This window comes from Otolemur garnettii, unplaced genomic scaffold (genome assembly GCF_000181295.1).
Source record: "Otolemur garnettii isolate 467f Iridium unplaced genomic scaffold, OtoGar3 scaffold00010, whole genome shotgun sequence".
NCBI classification, from domain to species: Eukaryota; Metazoa; Chordata; class Mammalia; order Primates; family Galagidae; genus Otolemur; species Otolemur garnettii.
Window position 1 is genome coordinate 29246243 of NW_003852405.1, and position 12883 is coordinate 29259125.

At 34.8% G+C, this 12883-nt stretch overlaps 1 protein-coding gene across 1 annotated transcript in view; it reads left to right on the forward strand.

Annotated features, from left to right (window-relative positions):
- Positions 1 to 12883, forward strand: part of PIGK (phosphatidylinositol glycan anchor biosynthesis class K) — a 71694-nt gene that overhangs the window by 4638 nt on the left and 54173 nt on the right. The window contains exons 3-5 of the mRNA XM_003784218.3: positions 1258 to 1349; positions 10374 to 10509; positions 12152 to 12263. Coding sequence (XP_003784266.1) covers positions 1258 to 1349; positions 10374 to 10509; positions 12152 to 12263 — 340 coding nt within the window. The remainder of the gene's footprint in view (positions 1 to 1257; positions 1350 to 10373; positions 10510 to 12151; positions 12264 to 12883) is intronic.

A 12883-nucleotide genomic window follows, 5' to 3' on the forward strand; every position in this document is an offset into this window, starting at 1 on the left:
TGTGAATTTTACCTCAATTAAAAAGAAGAGAGAGAAGACAAGGAAAATGTCTTCAAACCCCAGATCCCAGAGTTGATATTTTGGCGACTTTCTTCAGGCTCTCTTTTCATATAAAAGCACAAATATGTAAAGCAGCCGTTCTCAACCTGTGGGTCGTGACCCATTGGGACTGTTTTAAAGGGCTGTGGCATTAGGAAGGTTGAGAACCACTGATGTAAAGGCACATGGTTTCATATTACTGGAATTACATTGTATCTGCTGTTTCATAACACCTTGGCATTATCTTGGGGTCTTTCCCTGCCAGTTGGTATGGTGACATACAATCTTGTCTAAAGGCTTTCTTGTGTTCTATTTTATGAATGTGTCATAACCCCCAGTTCATGGCATTGAGATTCTAAATTTTTCAGTGTTATTAACAGTTCTGTGTTGAACATGCTTCTAGCACATCTTTGTGAACTTGACTCATTTTCTCTTCTGGGCAAATTTCTAGGCATAAGAATCTGAAGTCACGGAGCATGACTGCCCTCTAGAAAGGCTGTGTGTCTTTTTCTAAATTCAAGTCAACTGTATATTATTAACTTTGATCTTTTCCTTTTGACTGCTGGGAAACAAATTAAATTTTGTTTTAAATTGCATTTTTTAGATTCTTAGTGAGGTTCACTTATTGGCCTACTTTGTTCTTCTGCCTCCCCCCGCCCCATGTGAATTAATTTTTCTGAATTTATAAATTCATATTTTTAATTCCCCAGATAGAATACATGTAAGCAATTTTGTTTTTTCTGTACTCAACAACCTCTGTACACTGATCACCTCCTTACTTTGACCTAATTTTCATAGACTGAACATGTACTACATGTGTATATCAGTACAGCTGGCCTAGTTCCTTATGTGGACCAGTTTATCACAGTCCCTTGGGTGGTCAACTTACAGAGGTTGTACTGTATTTGGATAATAGTTTCACTACTGAGGTTTCATTTAATGACGTTTACATGATTAGAAGATACAGTAAATTGACTTGATGAAAAAACAGGTACAAGGATTAACTGGAGGTAATAATAAGGAATAGGTTCAATGAGGGAGGAAAGGAAGCTTCTGTCTTTGAAAAAGAAAGGGAACAGAGAGTGTACAGCATCTCCAAGCCAGTAATGCATGTTGGAGAAAGGGAAATGTGGGACTCAAATGTTAAGAATATAGTGGGACTGTGAAGAAGGTGGGTGGAGGAAATGTGTTAAAATCACTTTTGTTTGAATACTTCAGGTGTGTACATCCCGGTTCTGGTTTAATTATCGACATGTTGCAAATACTCTTTCCGTTTATAGAAGTGTCAAACGACTAGGTATTCCTGACAGGTAAGAGACCTTAATGAAGCTTAACTTTGAATCCTAATAAAGATCACTATTAGATGATTGTTATTATATTTGTATTTTTGTGTTGTTTTTGAAAAAGATAAACCTGATTTGAAGTTTTTTGTTGTTGTTAGAACGTACTGCCATGTGGTATAAAGTAGATGTTACTTAAAACCACAGTGGCAAATTATGTGTATAAAAGAAACATCAAACATAAAAAAGATTTAATAAAGTGTGATTGTTTAGTGTTACTCATTTAATTATTAGATACCTCGGTCAGGATTTCAATTGTGGGAACAGAAGGCAATTCTGACTGATGCAAGCAGAAAAAAGAATTTATTGAAAGCATATTGATTAGTTCATTGAATTGGTAGGAATGTAGTCTTATGTCTATCAAATATAGGAATGTAGCCTGAAATAGTCAAGAACAAACAAGACTAGATAACAGGAAAGACCCAGCTGAAAATGAAGACGTAACACCAGTCTGGGGACAGTAAGGGGGCGACCTACACATTGCTGGTGGCTAGACTCAGCCCCGTGTAGCTGCTGCTGTTGCCTGTGAATCTTAATGTTGCTACTGCTTCCTGCTGCCAAAATCCAGCCTTTGGTGTCCCAAGTTCTTACTGTCCTAACCCTTACTGAGTTCTAGGTGGGCATATCGCATTGGCAGAGTCTGGGGTAAGCCCACATGTCGGCGCTGCAGGGTGCCTGGAAGAGTGAGTCTGTGGCACCGTTAGCTTCCGTGTAGGGAGACTCATAGAGGAGAAATTTTCTGTTCAGGGACAGAGTTCAAGTACTCAGCAGCACCCCTACACTTTTACCCAGCTTGTGTCCTCTCCATTTGGTTTTTCTAGGGGAGGTTTGTTTTTACTTCTCCCAAGGCAGCTATGTCAGGAAATGTCAGTTCAGTCATTTAGGTCTGATTCACCTGGTACCTGTGGAGCAGTGTGAAAGAGTTTTGTAGTCAGATGTGTGTTTGCAGTCTGACTTCAGTGATGGATTTGGTTAAGTCACTTTGCTGTACTGGGCCTGTTTTTTCATCTGTTATATTGTATTAATAGTACCTTCTTTGGAGGATTCAAGTACTTAACAGCAGAAACAAGTAGAGATATGTAGAAAGTGCCGAAGAACGGAGAGGAAGCAGTGAATGGCTCAGGAGCTTATATTACATTTTGTATAAATAGATCATCTGAATCTGAGACACTGATAATATAAACCATAATATAATTTCTGTATTTAATCTAGAAATTAAGGCAACTAGGTAATATTTCTGTTTTCAAAATCACGTTAAATTAAGTCTGAGAAGGAAGTTGATTTGTTATCTCAAGTGCATAGGTATAATTCTTATCATTTGTCATTTCTTATCAGATAGGTTTATGTGGTTAGTCTTTTGGTTTTTAACTGCTTTTGCTTCCATACCCAATATACAGCTCCAGAGAATTATTATGCATGGCTTGGCAATAGTTTTTACATCAGTAAATGAATCTTTTGCCTGTTTTATGAATCAGTCATTAAAATACATTTAAATGGCTTAAATATGAGTTGGAGGGAGTTTTTAGAAATAGAAGGTAGCAATAGAATGTATTTTGTATATTATGTTTATATATCGTTTTTAGTATAATTCTTTCTGAAGATGATTTTTAAATGTTTGCTTTTTTTTAAAATTTCCTTGCTTATTTTTTATTTTTATTTCTTTGATTTTTTTTTGTTGTTGTTGTTGAGACAGAGTCCCACCCTATGCCCCAGGCAGAGTGCAATGGTGTCATAGCTCACTGCAGCCTCCGACTCGAGCTGTGGGTATCCAGCTGCCTCAGCCTCCGGAAGCTGCTGGGATTACGTGTGCTTGCCGTGGCACCTGGCTGGATTATTCCTTTTTTTAGGAGTCGAGGTCTTACTCTTGCTTAGTTAGGCAAGTCTCGAACTCCTGAGCTCAAGCTATTCTCCTTCCTTGGCCTCCTACAATGCTGGGATTATAGGCGTGAGCCATGGCGCCCAGCTGAAGATTTTTTAAAAACTTATTTCTGCTTAAAATGTTTGCTTGTTTATATCTCTGTGTATGAAGTCTTCATTATGGGAGTGATTTGGGGATTTAAACAATTGATGATTTAAGCCATTTGTATTTAATGTATAGAAATCAATAGAAAAGATTTTGTTCAGCAGGTGTTGGGTAAACTAATAAATGCATGACTTGGAAATATGTTATCACTTGTGCAAAGCAAACACTTAAACTTGGAAACTTTAAAAGTACTTCTAAAGTTTGTACTTAAAAATTAAAAAATATTTATATCCTTATTTATTTATTTCTTTTTGGCCGGGGCTGGGTTTGAACCCGCCACCTCTGGCATATGGGTCCTGCGCCCTACTCCTTTGAGCCACAGGTGCCGCCCCACATATTTATATCCTTTAAATTGTGTTAGCTTGGGTTTTAAAGAATGTTCATTTGACATTAAAGACATTTTAATAAATAGTCAGAATTTTATCGTATTATTTCAAGATACTGACTCAGAGAAGAGGGATATTCATGGTTGTGGAGGTAAGTGGAAAGACCCCCTCATCCCACCTCCGTAAGCATCTCCAGCTTGACTGTTACCACTTTTATACCTGAGTTCCATTTGGGAGACGTGTTTTGCACTTTGTTCCCCCACTTTCTCCGTAACCTTATTCAGTCCTTGGTTTTACTTCCTGAAACGGTTCACTATCTTTAGGCAATTTTCTGCCCTCACATAATCGTTTTGGACTAAATCCTTGTTTAGCTACCTCCAATCTAGTTAATATGATTAAGATGAAGAGGAGAATATGCATTAAGCCTGGGTTAGATTCTCAAGTCAGTATGTGAAGTAAAAATAGAATCAAAATTACTGTAGACATTTTCTTAAATAGCACATAAATTGCACTGTAGTAGTGTCTTTCCTCTGCCAGTTTTTCTTCCAGTGCTAGAACAGAATACTGTTTTCTTGGTAAAGTGGCTTACTTAGGAGTAGGAGCCATGGCATAGGAGAAATATGCGTGTCATTAACACTGGAGTTGCATTGCTCCTGCTGTGAGAGGCACAAGGGAATTGAGGAGTGTAGAATCTTAGCGCCCTTTCATGTTTTCTCTGGGGAATAAATGCATTTAGTATTAAGTTGGTGAGATTTGTCTCTTTTTTGGGAAGGGTGGCTGAGTGCATAAGTTTATGGAGTAAAATGTCTATGTAATTTTTCTTAAAATATGAAAGTATGATTTAGCTCTACTGTAGGTTGGGTGGTTGTGAGTTAATGTAGTGATCCCTTTACCACGTCAACTGTTCTGTAATGTAGGGATCTGCATAGCCCTGGAAACTGATGCCTTATTTCTGTAGTTAAATCCACTTGCTTTTCTGAATGTCCCTGACACTATTTTTCCTTATTCCATATTTCAATCATTATGTGAGACTAATATCCCTAATTTTAAACTTTTATTCTTCATCTCTCCATATTCAGAAATTTTTAGCTTATGCAGAATAAAGTTCAGACCTCTTATTCTGGTACTTAAGGCTTTTTGCAGTGTGTTTTCAAATCTGACATTCTGACATTTTTGTTTCAATCCTTGATGCTCTAGCCATTTCTTTTAATCCTGGTATTGGTCTCCGCCCATTGCCTTACTCTGGTCCCTTCACCTACAATTTTTTCATTTCTCCCTCATTTCTAGTTTCCTGATGTTTAAATCCGATCCATGTATTCCCTACAGCTTTCTTGGAAGTAACATTTTATTTATACTTCTCTTGATGTCATTTCTTCAAGGTTGGAGGTAGCACTACGTATTTCTTATGGTGTATTCTTTGCTAATTGTTCAGAGTGAATGAGTGGGTGAGTAGTATGCTCAAGACCCATGGCTAAATGGGACTTCCTTGGTCTAGACTAGAAAGGGAACATTTGTAAATACTATTATTTATATTCTCTTTTAATCTCACTTTTCAAACCTGACTGAGCTAAAAGTGCTTTATTGCCAATTTTACAAACTATTCCTCAACTCCTGCTGCAGGTACGCGCGGGTGTACCGCGCCAGGCCCCTGGCACTGATTTCTGTCTGTCAGATAGAAGCCCACAGAGCCTGTTCAAGACAAGCTGACTTCAACCTCATGTATTCTCTACCCCTCTGCCATTTAAGTTCCTTCAGGAAACAGCTTTTCCTTTTTATCCCTTGTCTTTTTTAATTTGTTTTTCAAGTAGTAAATAGAAGAAGCAGGAGCTATTTTGTTAGTTAAGTCAATTCTGGTTCTGTTTTAATAAATTAAAAAAGAAAAAAATCACGAATTGTTACTATTGCTTTTTAAATCCTGTTGGCTTTTTACTGTGGCTTTGACTATTGCTCTTTATGCTGCTTTGTACGTGGTCTAAGGTGAAACATTAATACTGTATTTCAGCAATCTTATAATAATTCACTGAAATAACATGGAGAAGGAATATAGATACATGGTTCTTTGAAAACAGGGAATTGGATTCAAAAGAACCAAAAGAGAATTATTTTAATATATATTACCTCATCTTATTCTTATGATGGTCTTTAGAGATGGGTATAATTATGCACACTTGTCATTTAAATTCTTTATTAATTTCTAAAATGCATATCTCTGTGTTGAATGTAGTGCTGAGGGATTGTGAAAGTAGTTAATATTAATCGAATAAATATAAGGAATGCCTCCTTGATTTTACGATTGATAATATTTTATGACTTTTGCCTTATTGTTTATGAACAAAAGGACTGGACCTACAGAAAACGTCTTATGAAAATAATTTGCAGTGTGCAGTCATAATGATGGTCGAGATAATTTTAACTCGTGCCGTTGAATGTTCTTCTTGTCTCCTATCACTTCCCAACAGTTTTTCCTCATATACTCCTTAAAAACATAAATAATAATGTTTGACTATGGATACTTATGTATTCTGAACAATCTGTCATTTTATTCACACGTTGGCAGCTGATCTGGCTGTCACTCCACATGATGATCCTGGTGAAGAAGTGCATAATATCTTGAACAGGGAAACTTTTAGAATAGTTAAGAAGTTGAAATATGTTCAGAGGAGAATAGTGGCAAGGTAAAAGGAGAATTTGGGCTGCTATCTTCATTGTCTTAGGTAATAAGTAGAACCAATTTGCAGGATTGAGAAGACCGTGGAGGGGTTTTATTGAGCGTAGGGGACATTCTTTCTTGATACGTAAGTAGGAAGGTTTTGGGATGGGGGAGAGAAAACTGCCTTTTCTTCACCACTACCACAGTGACTTGACTCCTGTGACTCTCCGTTATCTGGTCATTTGGTTTTCTTGACTTTGTTCCTTTTTAGAATACTATTGGTTATTCTTGGGTCTTACTCTTTCATATTAATTTTAGAATCACTTCTCAAGTTCTTTTTTTACTTCTCAAGTTCTTAAAAAAATTTCTACTGGGATTTTCATTTGCATTGGAGTGATTTTATAAATTAGTTCAGAGAGGAAGGATTTCTTTTTGGTATTAAATTTTCTTTCAATTTATGAGTTAGGTATAGCTCCATTCAATTATGTGTTTAATAGCATTCAATTAAGTTTTATAATTATTTTTCTCGATAAAATATTTATTATTATCAAATATTAATATCAAATATTTATTATTTGATATTATATTACATATAGATATATAATATCAAATAATATATTGATATATTATTTGATATTATTATCAATATTTATTATTATCAAATATTAATATCAAATATTTATTTGATAAATTTTTAAAGTTACTTTATTTTTTGTTGAGATTGTAAATAGTGGGTACCTTTCCAAAAATATATTTTCTAACTTCTGTTGCTATGCATGCATTTGGTTTTTGTATATTGTTCTAGCAACTTGCCAAACTCTTACTAATTTTAGCAAGTTGACTATAAATTTCTTTTTTTTTGATAGCCTTAATATCTGCAAACAATGACAGTTTTCTTTCTTTCAAATCTTTTAGTTTTAGAATGATTTTTGATCTTCAGAAATGTTTTAAGTTTGATAATTTTGGAATGAAAGTAGTCTTTAAGGAAAATACTTTATTTTATGCATGAGAAAAAGGTGTCCCTGAGAACATGTTTGATTAAGGTCAATGACTGCGTAATGACAGACCTCATACTAGAATTCTGCTATAGTGGTTGTATTATAATACTGCTCAGTTCAGCAGTATCAGTGAAAGAAACAAAAAAGAAAACGTACAATTCACAGTCTCAAAGATGTAAAAACAACCCAGTGCCCACCAATACATGAATGGATTAATAAAATGTAGTACACGCGTCCGCCAGACTGGGAGAATATCATATTCTTATATTGGCGGGAGATATATTTTGGGGATTTCCTCTTAATTTTAATAACTTATTACTATTATTTATAGGAATGTCGTAGTGTGTCTTCAGTGCGGATTTTGTGCAGGATCATGATTTGAATAGTGATTGGTTGCATTCATTACAGAGTGACATAACTGCCGTGATGTTAACCTGATTCAGGTGACTATCAGGAGTCAAGTGAGCGAGATCTCACGATAACTGGCATTCGGCAAATATTTATTGGCAAAAACTTACTTAAATATAAGATCTGACTGTCCTGAGCAGTAAGCAGAGCCTGCAAATTATGAACTGCATATTAAGGGACATACTTCTGTGAGCAGACCTTTCCTTTATCGTTGAATTGTTTGTAGTCTGGACATGAAAATATAGAAGAAGATTACAGGCAGGCCCTGAGTTACAAATATCCAACTTACGCCCAACTTGCACTTACGAACAGAAACTGTTGTAGGTAATAGGCAAATGTACCTGTTCCAGCTTGCATACAAATTCAACTTAAGAACAAACCTATAGAACCTAGCTCCTTGGTAACCCCAGGACTGCCTATAAATGGAGAACCAGGCCTGAAGCTCTGAGTTAAACGTAACGGTCATTTAGTTGTTGGAAAATAACATCATCTGTCAAATGGAATTAATGCTTTTAGAGGATTATTTATTCAGTGGTTTTGTTAGAATTTATAATTTTCTCTTGATTCTGTCATTTCATAAGAACGGAAGCCTATGCAGTGTGCTTGTATATCTGTATTTTAGTACCATTATAAAAATATTTTTTTACTTGGATCAAATGACAGTTTTTTCCTCCAAAAAAGAGTTCTAGACATTTCTTAAGTTTCAGAAACAGTGAACTAAAATATGTGGTTGGGCTTTGAAGCCTTTGAAATTCATTTTGTTTCCTCGTTTGTTTCTCATTTATCTACATTACTACAAATATGTTTTTTTGTGATGTATTGATTATGTTAATTAAGGGTCATCATACTTATACTGAGGCTCAAAATTATCTCTAGGAAAAATATTGACCAATTTTACGATTGTTAAGCTGAAATTTCTTATGATTAATATTGACATTGTATTAATATTGAAAAGGTATTTAGTATCCTAATGTGGAATTAACACAGGCTTAATCAGCACAACACAGGCTTAAAGGAAGGCTTTTGAGTCAGTTCAGTCCTGTTTATCAAACAAAAAATCTTTGATAATATGTAGTAACTTAATGTAAATTAATGATCTCCTTAAACTATAAAAAAGAGAAGATAAATGTAAATAACTTTCCCCATTCTGTAAGAATGAATCAGTAACAGCTGAAGATCTGATCTTTGAATGTGGCAGGTTGGAATGCTTTCAGAGTAGAAATCTAGCCAATTTTCAAGAAAAATCACAATGTTTCAGTTTTGAACTTAGTATATTTGGAGCATATGCAGCAGAACATTTTCTTCTTGCTGTCTCCTGCCAAACTAATTGCGTATGCCACATTAATTTTCCCCTTCTGTTTGGGAAGCTCAAGTGTATGACAGAATAGAAAATTTCCTGATTCATGTTCACCAGTTTTAATGGTAGAATCAAGATGAGAAGTATTTGAGAGAGATTTTATTATATAATTTCCTCTTAAAGAAATTATGTGCAAAAATGAAAATGTTCCATTCACTTAAAATTACTTGTTGAGTACTGTATGCCAGGCTCTGTTACTTAGCCTGAGTGATACAGTGATCAACAGGACAGACACAGTCTCTGTTCTCAGAGAACATACATCCTAGTGGGTGGTGGTGGGAGATGATGGGATTCCACATTCAGAGCTGTGGTGTAGAAAATAAAACATACGAGACAGAGTGCCTTACCTGACATTGGAATGATATGATCTGGGAGAAGAGAAGGCTTAATTTGGTCAGTGGCCACTGAGGTGGGATAGGTTTGGCATATTCCTGTAACAGAAAGGCCAGTGTGGAGGGAGCCTGGTGAATGTGGGTGGGACGGGCTTCAAGTTAGAGAGATAGAGACCAGTTTCATTGGTCCTTTTAGATGATACAGGGACTTTCTGTTTTACTCTATAACAGGGCATCCTTGGAAAGTTTTAAGTGGGAAAGTTTAATGATTGGACTTACTTAAGTGAGATTGCTCTAGTGGCTATTAGGAAAATGAACTGAAAGAGGGTGAGAATGGAAGTTGGAAGCCAGGTAGGGGGGACCACTGTAGCATCTAGTCAGGAGGTGACTGGCTGGCATTAGGGAGTTAGAGCTAGAGGGGCGTGACTGCACCTGTGCTGCTGTGATTGGACTTGCTGAAAGAGTCTGTGTTTTCTGCTGAAGCATTGGGGATTCTGCAAGTTTAATTGTTTGCAACATCATTATTTCATGTGGACTCTGCATGTCTCAAGAATGTCGAATACTACTAAAAGTAAAACATTTTTAACTGTTGGGGGAAGATAGCTTCTTAGCTTTCCTTTGCTATATGGTGTAAAATGTACGCCATTGGGAAAAAAATTAAGTTAGTACTTTAAGTTCTGTTAAGTTTATGCCAAACTGTCATAATTTCTCTACTTTATGTATTACATAAGAATCTGAAAAAAAATTCAAGCCTCTCTCAGTATATGTAGTTGGACAGTTAGTTCTTTTTTTTTAATGAGGAAAAGAATGAATATAATTGCTACATTATATAAATAAAATTTGTGTGTCACTTTTTAGTTTTATTTGCACAGTATATTTACTGGAACCTTTTTTTCCTAGTCACATTGTCCTGATGCTTGCAGATGACATGGCGTGCAATCCTAGAAACCCCAAACCAGCAACAGTGTTTAGTCACAAGAACATGGAACTAAATGTGTATGGCGATGACGTGGAAGTGGATTACAGAAGCTATGAGGTCAATGTAGCCACAGTTTTGAAATGTCATTCCTTATAAGCTCTAAAACCAGTGATAGAACAGAATTGTCATAGTCTTTTCTTTGAAGTTAATTGTGACGAAAGCCTTGACATAGCTCTGTCTCTGAAGTTCTTATTAAGGAAACAATATATGAGTAAAAATATTAAAACATGAACATTTCATACATGTATCTAGGATAGAAAAATTTTACATTGGCTTCTGTATTATTTTGGTGAGATTGCATGGGTCAGCTTTCTTTCATAAGAAATATATTTTATGGTGAATATGTTTTTCATATTTGCTCTATGAATTCACTTTTAGTATTTTTCGTAATTATATTAATTGTGGAAAAGTTATAATGACTAACAAAAAAATCCATGTTTCTACTATTTAATATGCTTCCAGTGTTTTTATGCATATGTGATTAAAAATTAAAATGTAAGTATAAGTATTACATAGTATATTTTCTCTTTTTGAAACTTTATTTTAAATTTAGTAGATAGTGAAAATGTTGCTTGAAATCTTCTCTTATGGAGTCTTCCTGGATAATCCTTCTCCTTCTACCAAACCTATGAAAGCTAAGATGCAGTTTCCTCTGGGTCCCCAGACCTCTTAGGAAGCAATTTTAAAAGCATATCTAATCTCCTCTGAGCCTATAAGCTTCTTGGGCCTATATCTTCTTTAACTTACACCTTGGCAGTACAAATAGCTTATATGTCAGGCATTCAAAAATGTTTGTTCACTGAGTGAAATATTGTGAATGTTTAACTTTTTACTTATTTATTTAGTCTTGAAATGTAGACCAAACATTTCCCTTCCTTGTTAGTCAACAAGAAGTCCTTTTAAAACAATTATTTTGCTGTCTTTTGGGAAAAATGTAAGTTAAGTCACTTACACGCATAAATCACTTACATACATTTACTCATAATAAAGGGTGAATAAGAATTCTGGATACATTTTCTGCTTCTTAAATTTAGAAATGCATAGTATAGAACTTAGCTGTTAACTTTATATCAGCCTTTTATTCTCCATGACTTTAAACATGCCTTCAAAGAATCTCAGAGGGTTAGAAATTCCAGACTGGGAAATATAAAGTGTTACAAAGCTTTTACACATTTATGATACTCCTAATAAAGTCTAAGTAACAAAATGCTTCCAAAAGTGAAAGATACATAATTTTGGGGACTTACATATGGAACTATTTTTTTAAGGTTTATCTATAATTGACTAAATAGATGCATAGATTAGCTGCAGTGATGTAGCTGATTTTATTTACACATTCTTTTATATCTTCCCAAGGAATTGCCTATGAAGACAGAAAAATTTCTAAGAATTTGGGTAATTTTTAGGGGCAGATTTCTCATAGCAATTAAAATTTTTAGAGTTATTTTTCACCAACGTAGTTTTTCTTTGTTAATTTTTAGTACTTTTTTTATAGAAGCAAAGTTACTTTGAACCGTATGCTTAAATGAATCTATTTTGAGTTATAATTTTCTGTGTTTTAAGATACAGAAAGTAATACATAGAGAGCATTCAACAGAGAAGTACATGGAGCAGGAAGAAAGAACGTTTTTGAAAATAGAAAATAATTTTCAAGTTTCCCCAGGCTCTGTTTCATCTGATTTCTCTTATTTATTTTTAGGTAACTGTGGAGAATTTTTTACGGGTGTTAACCGGCAGGATCCCACCAAGTACTCCTAGGTCAAAACGTCTTCTTTCTGATGATAGAAGCAATATTCTTATTTATATGACAGGTAATTGCATAATTTTTAGATTTTATATTAAAACATATCGAAACTTTCTTAAAAGAAATCCACATTGAAAAAAATTGAAACACATTAAGTGATTTTTGGTTAAAATGGTTTGTCATGTAGGTCTGTTTTCCTGTGATACGGAACTATTTGAAATGGTATTCGAAAACAACACAACATTTTGAATTGTTTCTTATTTTCTTATGTCTATATTTCTTCCTATTGCCCTGCTAAAATTTGTCACCTTTTCCTTAGTATCCTGCTACGGCGTCCTTCAGTTTGCCCTCTTGTTAATCATCCTGCTGACGTGTTTGACAGAAATTGTGAATCAGTCCCTCTTATGCTTAAAAATTTATAAGGTTTTCCATTGATTGAGTTTCAAATTTTAGTGTGCATAGGGTTTCTTGAATGTAGATTCTTAGGCCTTATTCTAAAATTCTTACTTAGTTTTGGTCTGGAGTGGTGTTCATGAAATTGTCATTTGAACATATTCCCCGGATACGAGAGGTAGTGGTCTTTTGACAACACTTTGAGGAATACTGGAGATAAACTTTTGTATAATGTAATATAGTTATAATGTATACTATACATTATAGTATATAATATATTGACATATTATGATT